At 39.6% G+C, this 19,416-nt stretch overlaps 1 protein-coding gene across 8 annotated transcripts in view; it reads left to right on the top strand.

Annotated features, from left to right (window-relative positions):
- Positions 1 to 816: 816 nt before the first annotated feature.
- CEP295 (centrosomal protein 295) overlaps positions 817 to 19,416 on the top strand; it is a 60,132-nt gene continuing 41,532 nt past the window's right edge. For 5 of the 8 annotated variants that reach the window (XM_023511494.1, XM_023511483.1, XM_023511490.1 and 2 more), the window contains exons 1-5: positions 6,150 to 6,274; positions 7,597 to 7,797; positions 9,334 to 9,458; positions 11,263 to 11,356; positions 17,313 to 17,408. In XM_023511494.1, coding sequence (XP_023367262.1) covers positions 6,167 to 6,274; positions 7,597 to 7,797; positions 9,334 to 9,458; positions 11,263 to 11,356; positions 17,313 to 17,408 — 624 coding nt within the window. In that variant the 5' untranslated portion in view covers positions 6,150 to 6,166. Of the gene's footprint in view, positions 868 to 6,140; positions 6,275 to 7,596; positions 7,798 to 9,333; positions 9,459 to 11,262; positions 11,357 to 17,312; positions 17,409 to 19,416 lie in introns of those variants that run through there. The other 3 variants (XM_023511498.1, XM_023511496.1, XM_023511500.1) reach the window with 3 other exon arrangements.

The following is a 19,416-nucleotide window of genomic DNA, read 5'->3' as shown; positions in this document are numbered from 1 at the left end:
TCCTTGAATGAAAGCTATTAGGACCTGCGCAGTGGCTCATGCCTGTAATCCTAGCACTCTGGGAGGCCTAGTTGGACAGATAGCTCAGAACTCAGGAGTTCGAGACCAGCCTGAGCTAGAGCGAGACTCCCATCTCTACTGAAATAGAAGAAAATAGCCGGGCGTTGTGGCGGGCGCCTGTAGTCCCAGCTACTCGGGAAGCTGAGGCAAGAGGATTGCTTGAGCCCAAGAGTTTGAGATTGACTTGAGCTCTGATGATGCCACGGCACTCTACCCAGGACGACAGCGTGAGACTCTATCTCAAAACAACAACAAAAACTACAAAAAGTTTCAGACACTAACTACATATAATAGTATCAATGAATTGTGTAGTCAGTACATAAAAGGATGCATATCCCAAGACATCTTCATGATGGGGCCTTAAAACTAAAGTCATCCTTATGGCTGTGGGCAAATATTGTCTCCTTTCTGGATCTATGCTCCTGATCTGTAAAAGCGGCAGTTGAGAGAGAAAGTAAAACTTCCAAGCCTGGGTAAGTTGAGAAATAATGGGGTCCTACGTAGCGCCAGCGCGTCCTTGTGCGCGTGCGCAGGGAGCCGGAGGCCGGAGTTGGGGTAGGGAAGGGCGGGAGTGGGGCTTTAACCCGGAGCTGCCTTCCCGGCATGCCCCCGGGGGAGGCGGGACCAAGCCGACTCCCGCGGTTTGGCCACCCCATTGGCGGGCGGTTTGAATGACGGAAGTGACGGTAGCTAGCAAATGGCCGAGCCGCAGGCGCACAAACGGCTTTTGGCTAGCTGATCAGCTGGTACCTTGGAGGCCGGATTTCTCCGAGCTGCGACTTTTGACTCCGGGTTCGGGGTCCTCAGGTGAGTGACGAAGCGCACAATTCCCTGAGGCTCCGGAGCTGGGAGTGTGCTCCGAAGAAAGGGATCCCAGGAAGGCGCCGCGTCGCGAAGGCAGCACCGTCCGCGGTGTCCGGCTTCCGCGGGCCTTACCTGCGGTCAGGCTGCGGCTGGAAGGGTCCCCCCGGCATGAGGGGCATCCGCCCCGGACCGCCAGCTCCGCGCGAAGGGCTGCTCCGGGCCTTCTGCGCCAGGGCTTTGCGCGCCTTGCGTGGGGTTAGGTCGCGCGGGCTTCCCCTGCAGCCTCTCTGGTCCTTGAGCTTTTAAGCCGGCGGGCGGCCGCAAGGGCCGCTACTGCTGCTGCAAACACTTCCCCCGGGTCACCGGTGGACATGGCCTAACACCTGGTAGCTGTTGAAGAGTATTGCTTAGGATTGTCTGCCTCCCTTAATTTCACAGGTATTAAACGCTGTCAAAAGCTAAGTTTTTAAAACAATAGCAGACCTTTGAGTCTTTAATATTTAGGATGCATTTGGCAATTTCTCACTGACTGAGGCGCATAATCAAAGCAAGACTGTAGGGGGAGATACTACTCCCTTTATACAGTTTAAGAAAACGAGACTAAACTGATTTGACCAGTGTCTTCCTGCTAGCAAGCGACAGTGTTGTCTTGAGCCCAAATCTTGTAAATTTAGTATTTTGTGATTATCATATACCAATTGCCGTGATGTAATCTTCAAGACAAAAATCTTGCAAGATAAATAGTCATCCCCATTATCGGATAATAATAAAACAGAATTTTAAAATCCGTATTTGTAGGACTGAAATAAGTGGAGCAGCAGGGGAAACTTCCTTAGAGTAGGGCTCCAGTTGATAAAGTATAGAAGGAATAACGGAAATAGGAAATGCTATTCGATGACCCCAGGGACGTTTTTCAAACAACAGTTGTTATTGGGTACTAAATGTAGTGGGCAAAAGTATTATGAAAAACATTTATGTAGCCTCTTCATCAGATAGATGTAAGAGAAAAACAGCAACTACACTGGAGAAACCTAGGTAGACATCACCTTAATCAAGTGATTAAAATTCATGTCACTAGTTGTAAGACATATTGTCATTGTTTACCTCTTGATATTATGCACCAAGAGGGATATATCATGGGGTTCTTGACCAAAGTGCATAAATAGACAAATTTAAATTGATGGGCATTCGACAAAATAACTACCTAGTATTTAAAAAAAATAACAGGATCTTGAAAAGAAAGATAGAGTGAGGAAGTGTCCGGGATTAGAGGAAACATGCCAACCTTGGCAGTCATGAGAAAGTGACTCATATACCCTCTTCTCCGGCATTTTGAAATCCCCGTTTCCATGGTGGCCGTGCTTCTCCTGGGCTGCTTGGTAGCCAATGACTGAGTGGTAAGGATGCTATGATAGGCCTACTGCTGAGAAACTCCCCACAGGTCTTTCTCAGCCCTTTAGACTACATGCTTCTCTAAGAGGTATCTACTCATTCTCTTCTATCTCCTCCTTTCAGTGTCAGACTCACTTTGAAGTCTGAGGTACTCCTAGTTTTCACCAGCTCCCTCCTCCTATTCCTTTACATAGGCATTTCTCCTGATAAAAATCCTTGCCAATTTAATCCCGGTTAGCTTCGGCTTATTGGAGGCCCCAGAGTTACACAAAAGCAAATGCAATATGTTGTCCATGGATCAAGTCTTCGTCCAGAAAGTAGACATTAGTGGTATAATTGACAAAATCTGAATCAGGTCTAAAAAGTATTAGGGCGAGATGTGGTGGCTGGTACCTGTAATCCTAGCACTTAAGGAGGCCAGAGTGGGAGGATTGCTTGAGACAGGGAATTCAAGACTGTCATAAGAAAAAAGGAGACCCCATCTTTATAAAAAAAATTAGCCAGGTGTGGTGGCATGCGCCTATAGTCCCTACTACTCAGGATGCTGAGGCAGGAAGATCACTTGAGCCCAGAGTTTTGGGTTGCAGTGAACTGATGGCGCCACTGGATTTTAGCCCAGGTGACAGAGACTCTGTCTACAAAAGTAAAAATAAAAAGTATTGTGCTAAGGTTAATTTTTTTGTTTTAATCGCTGTATTATGGTTATCTAAGATGTTAACTTTGGAGAAGTTGGGGAAAGGGTATATGAGAATTTGAAGTCTGAAATTGTTTACAAGTAAGTTTAAAATTCTTTTAAATTATACACAAAATAGTTATTCTGTTATATCTTAGGAGTTGAAAGTAATAAATGTATATGTTTTTCTATAGTCCTCTGGCATGAGATGATAGATATCCAGAAGAATCTGAAAAAAAAATTGTAGATTTTCCTGTTATATGAAATACAGAAATCTAAGTGTATCATTTGAGGCATTCTTATGTATACACCTGTGTAACCATCATGCAGATCAAAATATAGACTATCCCCAGCATTCCAGTGGTCTCCTTGGGCCCTCTCCTAGTTAATAACCTTTAGAAAGGTAACTCCTATTTTCACCTCTCTCATCATGGATTAGTCTTGCTTTTTAATGAACTGCGTGTAAATGGAATAGTCTTTTGTGTCTGGCTTTTTTTTTTTCAGTCAGTGATAATTATGTTTATGACATTCATCAGGAATTAGTTGTTTTGTTTTTTTTTTGAGACAGTTTCACTTTTGTCACCTTGGATAGAGTGCTATGTTGTCATAGCTCACAGCAACCTCAAACTCCTGGGCTCAAACAATTCATTTGCCTCAGACTCCTGCCACAACACCTAGATATATTTTAGAGATGGGAGCTTGCTTTTGGCCAGGCTGGTCTTGAACTCATGAGCTTAAGCAATCCACCTGCCTCAGCCTCTCAGAGTGCTAGGATTAAGGCATGAACCACCACGCCGGCCCCAAGGAATTAGTTTTAATAGTTTGAATATGAGTGAATTTTTAGACCTTCAGGCACATTAATAAAGGTACATTGTGAAGACTATAATCTTGCTTATTTTTCTACTTTATTTGGTTCTTCCCTGATTTTCGGTCCTCACTTGCAAAAAACAACAGCTTAAATAAATGTTTCTTACTCCACATGTGTTAGTACGTCAGCAAGTTAGGAGCCATTTGGAATAAGGAAACCACATTCTTCCCTTGGCTCTGCCTCTAGATATTGTCACCGAGGGCAGGTACTTCATGTGTTACCAAGAGGCCTTTGTATCTAAATATATATAATAGAATAATCAGCACTTTCCCTGCCCTTGCTAGAGTCTTGTATCAAATGAGTAGGATGAGTAGGTTTTTAAAAGCAAGCAATTCCTTTTTGATGCTAGAGTCCTATAGGAGATAATAGTAATGACTGTATAGCACTGTACTGTATTCTGTGTAGCACTGTACAGGAATTAACTTGCTGATTGACTCATTCGTGCAACACACTAAAGTACCTACTTATGTGCAAGACACTATTTTTATGCTATGGACATGAAACAGTGAGACTGTATCTGGTCTCTCTGAGCTTATGTAGTCCCTATTAGGTAGTCCCTCAGTCTCTCAGATCCTATTCTTTTTACACTTGATTGGAAACAGTATTCATCCATAGTAGGTGAGATACTACCTGGAAGTAATTTGTTACATTTATTTGAATATTAAAGTTTTTAAAAAACTGTAGCCATCATTTTTCAATTGTTAGGAATCTAGCTGGAAGAGACAAACTGTAATTGAAAAACTAGAAGTAATACCAGGACAATGTAAAATTAGTCCCCATAAAAACATGTAGGTAATATGCCTTATAGGTGGCCAGGTCAGGAGTGAATGAGTGAGTAGAACAAGAATTACTGTGCCCGGCATGGTGGCTCAAGCCTATAATCCCAGTTCTTGGGAAGTTTAGGCAGGCGGATTACCTGAGCTCACAAGTTCAAGACCAGCCTGAGCAAGAGTGAGACCCCCATCTCTTAAAAAAAAAATTAGCCAGGCATTGTGGCACCTGTAGTCCCAGCTACTTGGGAAGGTGGAGCAAGAAAATCACTTAAGCCCAAGAGTTTGAGGTTGCTGTGAGATGTGGTATATAGAGAGAGATGGCACCTACTAAGGGTGACAGAGTGAGACTCCATCTCAAAAAAAAAAAAAAAAGAATTACTAGAGGACAGCTTCCTAATGGACATGGGGCTTAAGCTAGTTCCAGAAAGATAACCCATTTTGCATGCCTGGTCATTGAGGAGTTCTGAGACACGGTGACATGTCTTAGGTAAAATGGTTATATAACCATGGAATCAAAGCAGTCCCATTAGTACCTTGGATGTTAAATGTCGTAATTTTTAGAAATGATGACAATGGAAACAAGTTAATATCAGAATTACTTGAGGAAAGTTTTAAAATGAAACTATATATTTGTATATTTTTTCTATTTCTTCTTACCACATTCCGCCAAATAGGACCTGTTAAAATCTAGAAAGCAGAGTGAGAACACTCACGCATAAACAGTAGCAATAGACTAGATCTGAGAATCAAAACCCGTGACACATCCAAACAATTATTCTTCTACAAGGGATTTTTTTTTTTTTTTTTTTTTTTGGTTTAGCAGGCCCTGGCTGGGTTCCAACCTGCCTCCTCTGGTATACAAGGCTGGCACACTAACCATTGAGGTACAGGCGCTCAGCCTTCTACAAGGGATTTTTAATGGTCATTCATTTAAAAATTGCATCATTGTAATTATTGAAGAAATGTTTACTGCAGAATATAGAACATGAGGTTGATGTGATTTCATGAGATACAGGTGATCAAGTTCAGTCTAGGGACCAGGGGACCTTGAAATTAGAGGAGCCTTGCTGGTTATGAACAAGTTATTGAAATTTTAAAGTGTTAAATTGTAGTTGTGAAAATACTTATCCTGTGGTATCACATCTTTTTAAGTCTTTGTGCTATTTTACATTTAAGCCAAGTAAATTCTGGAAATGCCAGGCAGGAATAAGTCAGATTATTGTTTACCTAGATGTTCTTGGTAAAAGATCTGCTGTAGACGGGGAAAATCTTTTCGGAGTAATTCGAGAATGCCTCCTTCCCATCAAAGTACCACTGATATTAGTGCTAAATTTGAGTTGGAGACCAGCTTGGGCAACATAGTGAGACCCTCGTCTGTACAATAAATAAATAAAGATTTAAAGTAGTGCTAAATTCACAATTGCTAATTGTACATTATTTACCCAAATGATTTCCTTGCGTATATAGCCCTTTAAATGTCAAAGAGTATATGAATCTTAAAAACTAATCTTTGCTGCCCTGTTTTCATGGTATATAACCTTATAAGCACTTCTCTTTTTTAAAAATTCAGAATCTTCATATATAAAGTATACAGAAATGAAAAGAAAAGTAGTGAATGCTGGCAAGCTAAGGTTGAGTCCTAACGAGGAAGCCTTCATTTTGAAGGAAGATTATGATAGAAGACGAAAACTAAGATTGCTACAGGTAAGATTTATTGAAAATAAAGTTTTGAATTCTTTGCCTTCCCCAAATTTGTATTTTTTTACACTAGGATTTTCTAAATGTTGTATTTTAAAACTTTTTCTGGCTGGACAAGAGCTCTGGTTCTTGTGTTTTAACAAGTTTTGGAACATTTGAAAAATGGGCTGAGGAGGTGCCTGTAGCTCAGTGAGTAGGGTGCCAGCCACATACAGCGAGGTTGGCAGGTTCAAACCCGGCCCGGGACAGCTAAACAACTGAAACAAAAAATAGCCGGGCATTGTGGCAGGTGCCTGTAGTCCCAGCTACTTAGGAAGCTGAGGCGAGAGAATCTCTTAAGCCCAAGTTTGAGGTTGCTGTGAGCTTTGATATCATGGCACTCTACCAAGGGTGACATAATGAGACTCTGTCTCTTTTTAAAAAAAGAGTATTACCTGCTGAAACAAATTTATTAGGAAGTTGTAAATTATTCTTTTCTACAAGCAAGAAGTTAAGTCTTTGTGAAGCATGTTTTAGTACTGTTCTGTCTAGAATCAGTGGTGATATACCATAGAAGTGAGGTTCTGATCTGGTTCTATCTTTTTTTTTCTTTTGCAGTTTTTTTTGGCCAGGGCTGGGTTTGAATCCGGCATATGGGGCCGGCACCTCACTCCTTTGAGCCACAGACACCACCCTCTGGTTCTGTTTTTATTCCTCTACTCTATAGATTTTGTTGAATTTTGTTTTATCATTTTAGCTTATTCTAGGTTACTAGAATGATAATAACAGTCTCATTAATGCTTTGGATGTTAAAAAAAAAAAGGTCATCAGTTATTGGACTTTGGAAGTAGAGATTTTTACTTTTTCTACATTACATATCCCTTGTACTATAAGCTGAATATTCAGGAGAAGTGATAGACCTAAAGAGAAATTGGAGTTACTGTTTCCAAATAGGTTTTCTTTTCTTTTTTTTTTTTTTTTGAGACAGAGCCTCAAGCTGTCCCCCTGGGTAGAGTGCTGTAGCATCACAGCTCACAAGCAACCTCCAACTCCTGGGCTCAAGTGAATCTCCTGCCTCAGCTTCCCAAGTAGCTGGGACAACAGGCGCCCACCACAACGCCTGGCTATTTTTTGGTTGCAGCCATCATTGTTGTTTTGGCGGGCCCAGGCTGGATTCGAACCATCTTAGGTATATGTGGCTGGAGCCTTAGCCACTTGAGCCACAGGTGCCGAGCCATTCCAAATAGCTTTTCAAAAAAGTTTAAGCCATTCTTAACTTTTTGGGCTCTTTAAAAAAACAAAACGAAACAAAAAACCTCCTTTCATATGGTCAAATGTACATTCTTTAGGTTAGAGAACAAGAAAGAGATATCGCCTTACAGATAAGAGAAGATGTAAAACAGAGGCGGAATCAGCAATTCACTCGTTTGGCAGAGGAGCTAAGAGCAGAATGGGAAGAATCACAAACTCAGAAAATACAGAACTTGGAAAAACTATATTTGGCAAGTTTAAGAAGTATGGGAGAAGGACATCAACAGGCCAAAGAAAATGTGAGTGAGAACTTATTTGACTGTCTGATTGTGGCAATGACATTAGTTAAAAAGTCAGTTGTAGAAGCAAGATAAAATGTTTTCATGTGTAGAATTTGTTTGGGGCAGTGTGAGGGGTGTATTTTTGTAATCAGTTTAATACAAGTTGAGAATAATAGTAAGTTCATTTCCTAGTAAGAGTCTTGTCAAGTAAAATCCATGTCAAAATCTATCTTCTATCATCCTATAATATTTAAATTAGCCTTATTCTCTCCTGGGACTTAACTGTGTAAATAAAATAGCCTTCTGAATCAGAAGCTGTTCATCTCAAGCATTTTAGACAGATCCAGTGGTATGAATTCAGATTTTCCATTGCAATATCATTATGGTTGAATGTATATATACTTAGATTTCATTGACAAGTAGCAAAAATTCTTTGATAACTTTTAGAAAGACAAAGTAGAACTTAATATTTAAGACTGCTCTCTGACTTTATTTTGTTAATTGTGATTTACTGAAGTATCTTTAAAGAATATGGCAATCTGGGTCTTGATCTCTGGTTTTAGTCTGTATTTTTAGTAATAGCCTTAAGTTCTGATCTCAGAATTTTATAGCTTTATGTGTGCCACCATTCACTTTGTGCTTTAGTGCAGTATCAGACTCTTGTCACAGTGGTGTCAAACCTCTGTCATTGAATACTACTTTCACAATTTTTGCCTTACCTGGGGACCTACCCTGTTACTATGTATTTGGCATTTCAACTTAAATGGACTCTTTGACAGTTTGACCCTGTCCTAAGTAGTTTGATATTATATTTATTATTATAATAATATGGTAAATGATTACATTGACTTTTTTTTTAAGGGTCAATATCTCATTGTGTCACCTAGGCTCCAGTGGACTGATGTAATGTTAGTATTCTATAACCTTGAATTTCTGAGCTCAAGTGATCCTCAGCCTCTCAAGCAGCTATGACTGTAGGTTTGTGCCACCCTGCATGGATGATTTTTACATTTTTTTGTAAAAGCAGGGTCTTGTTATTTGGCTTAAACTGGTCTCAAACTCCTGGCCTTAAGCGATCCTCCTGCTATAGGCATGAGCCACTGTGCTTGGCCTACTTTAAAATGTGTGTGTTTGTCCCCATCAATAGTATCATTACTGCTATAGTATGTAAGAAGAGGGAGACAAAATTGAAAGGTCATTTCTTTCTTTTCTTTTTTTTTTTTTGAGACAGTTTCACTATATCACACTCAGTAGAGTGCTATGGCATCACAGCTCATAGCAACCTCAAATTCTTGGGCTCCAAGGATTCTCTTGCCTTAGCCTCCCAAGTAGCTGGACTACAGGCACCTGCCACAATGCCCTGCTACTTTTTTGTTGTAGTTGTTGTTGTTTAGCAGGCCCTGGCCAGGTTCTAACCCACCAGCCTTGGTGTATGTGGCTGGCGCCCTAACCACTGAACTATAGGTGCCGAATCTGAAAGGTCATTTTTTATATCAAATAGATGCTTTTCTATTAACAGTTTAACATGACATTTTAAGTAATGTATGTTTTTAGGAACCTGATTTGGAGGCACTGGCGTGGAGGACAGCAGAAAGGAAAAGAAAAGCAGATCTGAGGCATAAAGAGGCACTGAAAGTACAGAAACATCAAAGAGAAGTATTAATGAACCAAAAATCCTGGTAAAGTAATAATAATTGTTATCATAGTCTCAGCTGAAACTGACATGGCTGGAAGTAGAGGCTACATAGGATAGTTTGTAAGCATATAATAAAGAAAAGTCATGTAGTACATCCATTCCATTTGTTAAACTTGGTTTAAAAATGCAGGGGGCAGAGCAAGCTGGCAGAGGGGATGCATCTCTGGATCAACTCTCCGCGCGGTTTCAGGTGAGAGTGAGGGGGCTGGATCTTTCCCTGCGTGGACTGTTGGCAGAGATAGGCAACACAGGGTGTGCAGCAAAGAGGTGGATTGCTGGACTGGAATTGTAACCCAGCACCGCAGCATCTGCCAGAGAAAACTTGGCGCCACAGCTAAAGCAGTGCCAGCCGCTTTGGCCCGTGACCTGAGGCGGCAGCAATCACCCCTCCCTCACGGAGGACTACTATTCCCAATTTGTGGGGAGTTTGGGTGTTTTGTAGAAAGTGTGAAGTCTTTGTGGTGCTGAGAGCGACAGCAGCAACCAGTCCCTCCCTCACGGAGACTGATGGAAAAGTCTGTGCTGAGGCGCTAAAGTGGCCAGCGCCAGTGGCAACCAGTCCCTTCCCCGTGAAATATTACAATTTTCAGTTCAAGGGGAAACTAGGAGTTGAGTGGAAAATCTGGTGACCCGTGGACTCCTGTGCCAAATTTGGAGGGCAGAGAGAGGTGCCATCTAGAACAGGACAGCTGAGGCTGGGCAGCCAGTCAGGAAGCAGATATATTGTGAAACTTCAAAAATGGCATCTCCATAGCACCTTTTCCTACTGGCCAAGTGTGGTGAGCTGAATCTCACCTGACATGAAGGCTGTTAACCAGTTTGATGAAGATATTTCAAATTCTATATAAAAACAGCCCACTGTATCCCATGACAGTATTAATGTACACAGCTATGATTTAATAAAAAAAATAATGTGATGGGGAAAGTGATTTTGCTTAGGTGAACATAGTAATTAAGGAGCTTTCTCTCTAGTTATGGTTTCAACATAGCTAGTTTAGCAGCAATTACTAAGTTTCTGGAGAAATGTATGGCTAGTTTATAGTGCACTTCAACCATAATCCATCTCTGACATAGAAAAGAAATGAAGGAGTAATTAAGAACATCAAAAGGGGTTATGTAGGGTGGGGGGTGGTGGCTCATGACTGTAATCCTAGCACTCTGGGAAGCCAACCTCTGCCTGAGCTCAGGAGTTTGAGACCAGCCTGAGCAAGAGTGAGACCCCCATCTCTAAAACTGGCCAGGCATTGTGGTGGGCACCAGTAGTCCAGCTACTTGGGAGGCTAAGGTAAGAATTGCTTCAGCCCAAGAGTTTGAGGTTGCTGTGAGCTGTGATGCCACGACACTCTACCTGGGGTGACAAAGTGAGACTCTGTCTCAAAAAAAAAAAAAAAAAAGTTGTGTAGACTGTGGAAGTCATTAGTATTTTTTGCATGTTGTAAAAATTAAGGGCCCTGTTACTAGTGGTGATTTTATACAATGGCCCATTTTTATCAACATTTCTAGTAGGTTGCTCTTAACTCTTCTATACTAAAGAATATTGTATGTTTGTTGGCTTGGCACCCACTGTAGAGCTTTGTGCCTTTGGATATGCCTCTTTCAGCTGGTAAACATCCTCTGACATGCCCACTGTGTATAGACGCTTGCCCTTTATTAAACAGCATACCAAGCCTGTGGGATCAAACTGGAAGATTTCTTGAGATTCCATGACTTTTATTTTTTAACCATGAGAGTTGTACTGTGTGATATGACTACAGAGTGATTAATTGCTGCCATCTCTTGTTTTTAAGGCGTATAAAAGCTCGAAAGGAAGCACTGATGGTGGAAAAAGAGAGGTCTGCCAAAATTACAAGTCTGCCCCCTCCTCCTCCACCTCTGTTTGAGGTAAATTTCTCTGAGTGTTAAGAGGTACTAGGTTATGGTAATTCTTCTTTACTGTTAGAATTCGTTGGAGGTAAAAATAACTGTCATTTGTTTAAACTTAATTTTTAATTGTACAGAACCACTAGAGTATTTTAAAATAATCCTTATTTACCTGTAAATTCTTTAGTATGTATTTCTCTGATGGATAAGGACTTTTTTTTAGCCTAAAACTAATATTGTTACCAATATCATCTAACACCAAGTATGTGTTCAGCCTTCTCCAGTTGTGTTAAAAAAATTGTGTTGTTTGAAAAACTATAATAGTTTTGGTTTCTTATGAAACTATTTATAGTTCTGCCTTTTTTTTTTTTTTTTTAAATTTTGAGACAGAGCCTCAAGCTATCCCCCTGGGCAGAGTGCTGTGAGCACCACAGCTCACAGCAACCTCCAGCTCCTGGGCTCAAGCGAGTCTCCTGCCTCAGCCTCCCAAGTAGCTGGGACCACAGGTGCCTGCCACAACGCCTGGCTATTTTTTTGGTTGCAGCTGTCATTGTTGTTTGGTGGCCTGGGCTGGATTCGAACTTGCCACCTTAGGTGTATGTGGCTGGCGCCTTAGCCACTTGAGCCACAGGCGCCGAGCCTAGTTCTGCCTTTTTAAAAATGCCCTTTATTTATTGGGTAAAAAGAAATAAAAACTAGGTTATTTGTCCTATAGACTTTTCCACATGCTGGATGTGGCTCATTTTAAATAGTTACCTTTTCACAAATAAAGAAATTAAGGTTCGGATAAGTTAATACATTTGTATAAGTTATAAAGTAATGAGAGGAATCTATTTCTTTATGTGAGTAAAATGTATGCTTTTGTGATTTAGAGATCATCTAAAAAATTAAAGCAGAAATTAGTTTTTTAAAAGTGTTGGTTTTCAAAAAAAAGAATTATACATAAAACAAAAGTAGTAAATACCCTCAACTCACCGAAACAGCTGTAAAAAAACAGTTTTTTAGACTCTGTCTAAAAAAAAAAAAAAGAATAAGGATATTATCTTACACAACCCCAATACCATTATCTCGCTAAGGAAATTAACATTAATTCTTTACCACCACTACTATTCAGTTCATAATGAAAATTCTAGTTCTCTCTAAATTGTCTTATTTATTTTTTTTCTTTTTTAAAAACCAGGGTCTTGTCCAGATTCACAACATTGCTTCTGCTTGTTCTGTCTCTTTGGTCTCTTTAAATCTAAAACAGGGGTGTCCAACCTTTTTTTTTTCTCTGTTGCCCATTGAAAGAATAAGAGTTATTTTAGGCCACACATTAAATACATAAACTCTAATGAAAGCTGATTAGCAGAACAATCTGTGCATACTTTTTGCGATATCCAACACCACAGATAAGCAAAAAAGGTCCCCAGGGCCTGTGGGTTTGACACCCCTGAATTATTTCCTCCACCTCAAGCTTTTTTCAGACTTTCTGAAGAGACAGGTTAGTTTCTCGTGTTCTGCCTTTGTCTCACTGTTTGCACATGGTATCCTGCATTTTCATTAAACTAGAGGTTTAAAGGCTTGATTATGCTTGGGCAGGGATACTGCATAGACACTGCCATATAGTTTATTGCATCAATTAGGAGGCATAAAATGGAAGATTGCTCCCCTATTAATAATGCTAAGTTTGATCATCTGGTTATGGTGGTGACTACAAGAGATCACCATCAAATAGTTCCCTTTTTAATTCCCAAGTAATCTTAAGACAGACATAATTCTTCATTTCCCCCTACAATGTTCAGAGTACAGGGGTGGTATAGTAATCAATACCATTGGTGGTAAATGTGTTATTCTCTGCTTTTCTGTGAATATCACTGTGGATTTGTGGATTTTTATTTATTCAGTGTTACATAGTCATAGTCATTCTTTTTATTCTGGCTGACGTTTATAATGTCTGAAATCAGGTCAGTAGGAGAGTTTGCTCTGTATCCTCATTACTACATGAGTATGTCCTTGCTCTCTGGCCCAGCAGATGACCTAGGCACACTATGTACTTACCCTGTCCCACTTCTGGAATCTCCAGAGTCCTGGTTCTTTTTTTGTTAACTAAATTTTCTTCTGAGAGAACTATTTACCTGGTAAAGAGGGTAGTTATTGTGTACTCCCTCCTGTAATCTCTGGGAGACTGAGGCAGGAGAATCACTTGAGGTCAAGAGTTTGAGACCAGCCTGAGCAAAGTGAGACCCATCTCTACTAAAAATAGAAAAATTAGCTGGACATGGTGGTACACACCTATAGTTCCACTTACATTGAAGGTTGAGGCGGGAGAATCACTTGAGCCTAAGAGTTTGAGGTTGCTGTTAATGAGGCTGATCCTATGGCATTCTAGCCCAGGTGACAAAGTAAAACTCTGCCTTAAAAAGAAGATTGTAATGGTACTGGCTTTTTAAATTCATATCTCATTTAATCACCAATTATTACTGCATGGTGATATAATTCCTGTTTCACAAATGAGGAAAATTGAAAGTCAGGGGCTAATTAACTGACCAAAGTCATCGAATAGATAACTAAGTTTATGTCAAGGTCAGACTAATTCTGTAAAACTCAAAATGATCTTTTTACTGTGACACATAGCTTCCCATGAATATACCTTTCAGAGCTCACTCTGTTTAAGTGAACTATTTAGACACTAAAGTCTACAAATGTAAACAACCATAATTTTTTCGTAAGACTTTTAAAGAACAGTTTGCGTTGAAACCCCCAGGATACTATAAAGACTTAATCATATAGTAGGCATCTTCTGTATTATATTGTACATATTAAAGACATACTACTTCATCTTTTCTGCACTGCCTTCAGAGATAGTTCGCCAGATGTAGGAGAAAATTAACTTTGTTTTATTTGTAGTCATAGAACTTCTTCTCTTGAGGATGCTCTTTGTTGTTGTTGTTTAAGAAGAGATTTGGCCTTGCTGTGTTGCCCAGGTTGGAATGCAGTGGTTGTTGACCATTGTGGTTATAGTGCAGTGCTGCCTTGAACTCATGGGCTCAAGCATCCTCCCACCTCAGCTTCTTGGGTGGGAGCTAGACCTATCAGGCATGTGCCACTAGCCCTGGCCTTTTTTTTCTTCTTTTCCTTTGCTATGTGAGCCAATCGCAGGTACCTCAGAGGGCTGGTTTTGCCCTGTACCTGCATAGATAAGACTAGAAATAGTTACCATGCAGCAAAATTAACACTGGAAGATAAAACACAGGAAGGGCTCGGTGCCTGTGGCTCAGGTGGCTAAGGCACCAACCACATACACCTGAGCTGATGGGTTCGAAGCCAGCTCAGGCCTCCAAACAACAATGATGGCTGCAACCAAAAATAGCTGGGCATTGTGGTGGGCACCTGTAAATCCCAGCTACTTGGGAGGTGGAGGCAGGAGACTCACTTGAGCCTAGGAGTTGGAGGTTGCTGTGAGCTGTGATGCACACCGCACTCTACCCAGGGTGACAGCTTGAGGCTCTGTCTCAAAAAAAAAAAAAACACACACACAGGAGGTAAACCAAGTGATTTTTAAATCATTAACAAACCATCCTAACTCTTCCAGCATGAGTATGTATTGGAGTAAGTACTTAAGTGAATTTCACTAGAGATAATGTTATAGTTGATAAGGATTGGTGGTAATTTAAATCTCAGACTGATCCCAATTTTGCATGGGTTCCAAATTCAATCTATGTAATTGCCTCTATTCTGGTATTTTAAAGTTGAATGTAAACTGAATTACATTTTAATGTTAAATTGCATAATTTTGCAGATTTGTTTTCTTCTGTACTTTGTCAAGAAGCCTATAGTTAATTTTTTAAAGGCATGATTTAAAAACTATTAAGATTCTTTTGGAGAGTGAAACATTCTTATCTAATGTGTATTACCATCTCTGATTTTGTTTTGTGACTTCATCCCATACTCATGTATGTTACAAGTAAATCTTTGATTAATTCTCAGCTTATTAAATTTTCTCCCTTTCAAGCTTGTGTTAAATTTATCATCTCAGAGCAGCGCCTATGGCTCAGTGGGTAGGGTGCCTGCCCCACGTACCAAGGGTGGTGAGTTCGAACCCAGTCCTGGCCAAATTACAACAAAAAAATAGCCAGGTGTTGTGATGGGCCCCTGGAGTCCCAGCTACTTGGGAGTCTGAGGCAAGAGACGCGCCTAAGCCTAGGAGTGGAGGTTGCTGTGAGTTGTGTGATGCCACGGTACTCTACCAAGGGCAATAAAGTGAGACTGTCTCTACAAAAAAAAAAGAGAAAAAAAAATCTCTAGGGCCTGGTGTGGTGGCTCACGCCTGTAATCCTAGCACTATGGGAGGCTGAAGCAGGTAGATTGCCTCAGCTCAGAGGTTTGAGACCAGCCTGAGCAAGAGCAAGACCCCATCTCTAAAAATAGCTGGGCGTTGTGATGGGAACCTGTAGTCCTAGCTACTTGGGAGGCTGACTCAAGAGAATCGCTTGAGTCCAAGAGTTTGAGGTTGCTGTGAGCTATGATGGTAGGCACTGTCCTGAGGGTGACCAAGTGAAATTCCGTTTCAAAAAAAAAAAAAGAATTTATCATGTCAGTATTGCCATTTTATAACATTGTAAATGTTTTCTCATATATCAATTAATTCCCACAATAATTGTCACAATGATATATGATATAGGGATAGCTATATACCTTCTTTTCTTGGGAAAGATGAGGGACAGAGAAGTTAAGGGACAGCTAGGATATAGTATAGAGGAGACTCAGTGGAAATGTTAGCATTTATTTGTGCATCATTTTGGTTTATTATTTTAATTTTTCCCTAATTGTTAGAACCTGTAGTTGTTAAAACTTATTCTGAGCTCCTTGAAGGCAGGAGCTTTTATTTTATTTTACTTTTCAGTAACATTCACAATGCCTAGAATGGTTTTTTTTTTTTTTTTTTTTTGAGACAGAGCCTCAAGCTATCCCCCTGGGTAGAGTACCGTGGCATCACAGCTCACAGCAGCCCCCAACTCCTGGGCTCAAGCGAGTCTCCTACCTCCGCCTCCCAAGTAGCTGGGACCACAGGTGCCCGCCACAACGCCCGGCCATTTTTTGGTTGCAGCCATCATTGTTGTTTGGCGGGCCCGGGCTGGGGATTCGAACCCACCACCTTAGGTGTATGTGGCTGGCGCCTTAGCCACTTGAGCCACAGGCGCCGAGTCCTTAGAATGTTTTAATACATAGTACACACTGAAGTTCTTTATTCAGTTGTTTTAATTAAACATCAGTGTGTAGCAGGTTATGGACTGTTTGCATTTTTGATGAAATATAGGAAAGGGATGGGGGGAAAGTAGTTTTTCTTTCATTTTTCTGAGACTTGTTTTATTCTGGAGTAAGTGTAATTTAAATATTGGCAAGTGTTTTAGGACTAGAACTCAAAAGACATCATTAAACATTGAGAAAAGAAGTAAGGGTAGTTTGAACTACAGGTAGAATTTTTGTGATTAGATATGAAATAGGGGGCGGCACCTGTGGCTCAAAGGAGTAGGGCGCCAGCCCCATATGCCGGAGATGGCGGGTTCAAACCCAGCCCCTGCCAAAAACTACAAAAAAAAGAGAAAAGAAATAGGACATAATAGTGAATGTAGCTTTCCTGTAAGTATAACAAAGTGCTTTTAATTTGATTTGACATGCCATATAAGCACTTTCATATTCAGATTTAAAAATGAAATGTCTCTTTAAATAACTTAGACATTAAGATGATTAAAAGACATGGATTATGTTAAAGCTACCTGGAAGATGTTTTGAAGTATTAGTGAATTTGGTACTTTTATTAAAATTTAAAATAATTTAACTCTGGGAAAAAGACATTTCATCGTGAGAAGATTTTAGCTTATCTCAGATGAGAAATATTGAAATACAAATTACTTCTTTGTATTGGATTTAACTTTAAATGAAAATTAATGCTTTTATCCTATTTTCTTGTATTTTTTTATGTTCCATTTTTCAGAACATCGAAGTAAAGAGAATTTCTGCAGTGAAAACCAATAGTTCTACCTATCATCACCTTTGCACTTTTGTGAATAGAGAGATGGACACAAAGCAGGTGATTGATTTGTTTGTTCATGTCCTTACTTTATTATTTCTGTGTTCACTGAATTGAATGATATCTTGGTTCTATGTATGATGTTCACCGATTTAAAAATCTGAATAATTCTAACCATCCTATGGTAGTAATAATGATTTAAAAATCTTTTAAATAGGCTTTGAATTCTCATGTCGGGTATATGAAATTTTAATATGAATAAAAGAAAATAGTTGGCTATTAAATGGTTATATTTTAATACATGAACTGCCATGTGAGTTGTATTTAAATTATGCTAGTTGTGAGCACAGGGTCTTATGAAGCCTATACATGGTGGACATAAAGTTCTTGTGTAATTTAAAATAGTTTAACATAGCAAATTGCACAAACTTTATTTCCACCTGGTATATCTCACATGTCTCTTATCCTATCCTAACCTAATAAAACACCATGGCCCCAAGGAAAAAGAAAAATTTTTCTACTTTGGCAGTTAATGTGTTAAAACAGCAGATTTTTAATCTTTTTTATCATAAAATAATGCATGTTATTTGGGAAAAATTTGCATATACACATATGTGCAAACTATAGGAAAAACGCCAATGATTGCATCACTGAATAGTTAATATTTTAATGAATATTATAGCTGTTATGTACAAACATATACACACATTTTTCAAAATATGATTTTTAATAGCCACTTCATATTTCATCATAGGATTTACGTACCCATTGGTTCACTTTGTGCTTCTGTAAATAATGCAGACGTAATGATCTTGTACATTTTGGCTTGGAGCCTGTAGCACAGAGGTTATGGCGCCGGCCATATACACCGAGGCTGGTCGGTTCATACTGGGCCCAGGCCAGCTAAACAACAATGACAACTGCAACAAAAAAATAGCTGGGCATTATGGTGGGCACCTGTCCTCCCAGCTACTTGGGAGGCTGAGGCAAGAGAATTGCTTAAGGCCAAGAGTTTGAGGTTGCTGTGAGCTGCGACGCCACAGCATTTTACCCAGGGTGACAGACGTAGTGACACTCTCAAAAAAATAAAACAAAATAAATAAAAATAATCTTCTACCTTTTCATCGACAATAGAAATGACTGGTTCCAAATTTTATAACATTTGATACAGACCATTAAATTGCCTTTTAAAAAGAAAGCATCAGCAACATAGGACCATGGCCATTTTACCATACCCTTGTTTGCATAGAATATTATGATTTAAAAATTATTGCTAGTCTTAAGAGTAACAAATAATACACCCTTATTATAATTGCTATTTCTGCCAGGTGGGGTAGCTCATGCCTGTAAGTCCTCATACTCTTGGAGGCTGAAGTGGGTGGATTGCTTGAGTTTGAAGTTTAAGACCAGCCTGAGCAAGGGTGAGACCCTATCTCTACTAAAAACAGAAAAATAAGCAGGGCGTTGTGGGTGGCACCTGTAGTCCGAGCTACAAAGGAGGCTGAGACAAGAGGATTGGTTGTTTGAGGTTGCTGTGAGCTATGGATGCCATAGCATTCTACCCTGGCAACAGAGTGAGATTCAGACTAAAAAAAAAAAAAAAAAAGAAAGTGTGTATGATCATTATTTCTTTGTGACACTGGTTTTTAATTTTCTTATGTTGGATATATTTGGATACTAGGAAAATAAACCTTCTCAACATAGTATTCATATGGACTTTAGAATGCAGCAAATACACATTTTAGTTGACTGATTCAGTTTTAAAATCAGTATTTAGTTAAAAGACCTAAAATGAAATATCATTATCATAGAATGAATTTCTAAGATACAAGAATAAATCTGAGATTTATTTAAAATCATAAGTTATGATTTCAACATTATAGGAATAACTTTGGTCTCTTGCTGACTTGCTTTTGTGATTACTGCATTTTTGCAATATTATAAATATTGCCTTTCAACTAAGATTGGTGAAGAAATTTTTTTTCCTAGCTCCAGTGGCGTCGGATACTGGTGATGATATAAAATTAAGTGATTAAACTTTCTTTTTTGAAAGTTTCAATTTCTGGAC

The sequence above is a fragment of the Otolemur garnettii genome, unplaced genomic scaffold (assembly GCF_000181295.1).
Source record: "Otolemur garnettii isolate 467f Iridium unplaced genomic scaffold, OtoGar3 scaffold00001, whole genome shotgun sequence".
NCBI classification, from domain to species: domain Eukaryota; kingdom Metazoa; phylum Chordata; class Mammalia; order Primates; family Galagidae; genus Otolemur; species Otolemur garnettii.
This window is presented reverse-complemented; position numbering and strand designations above follow the sequence as displayed.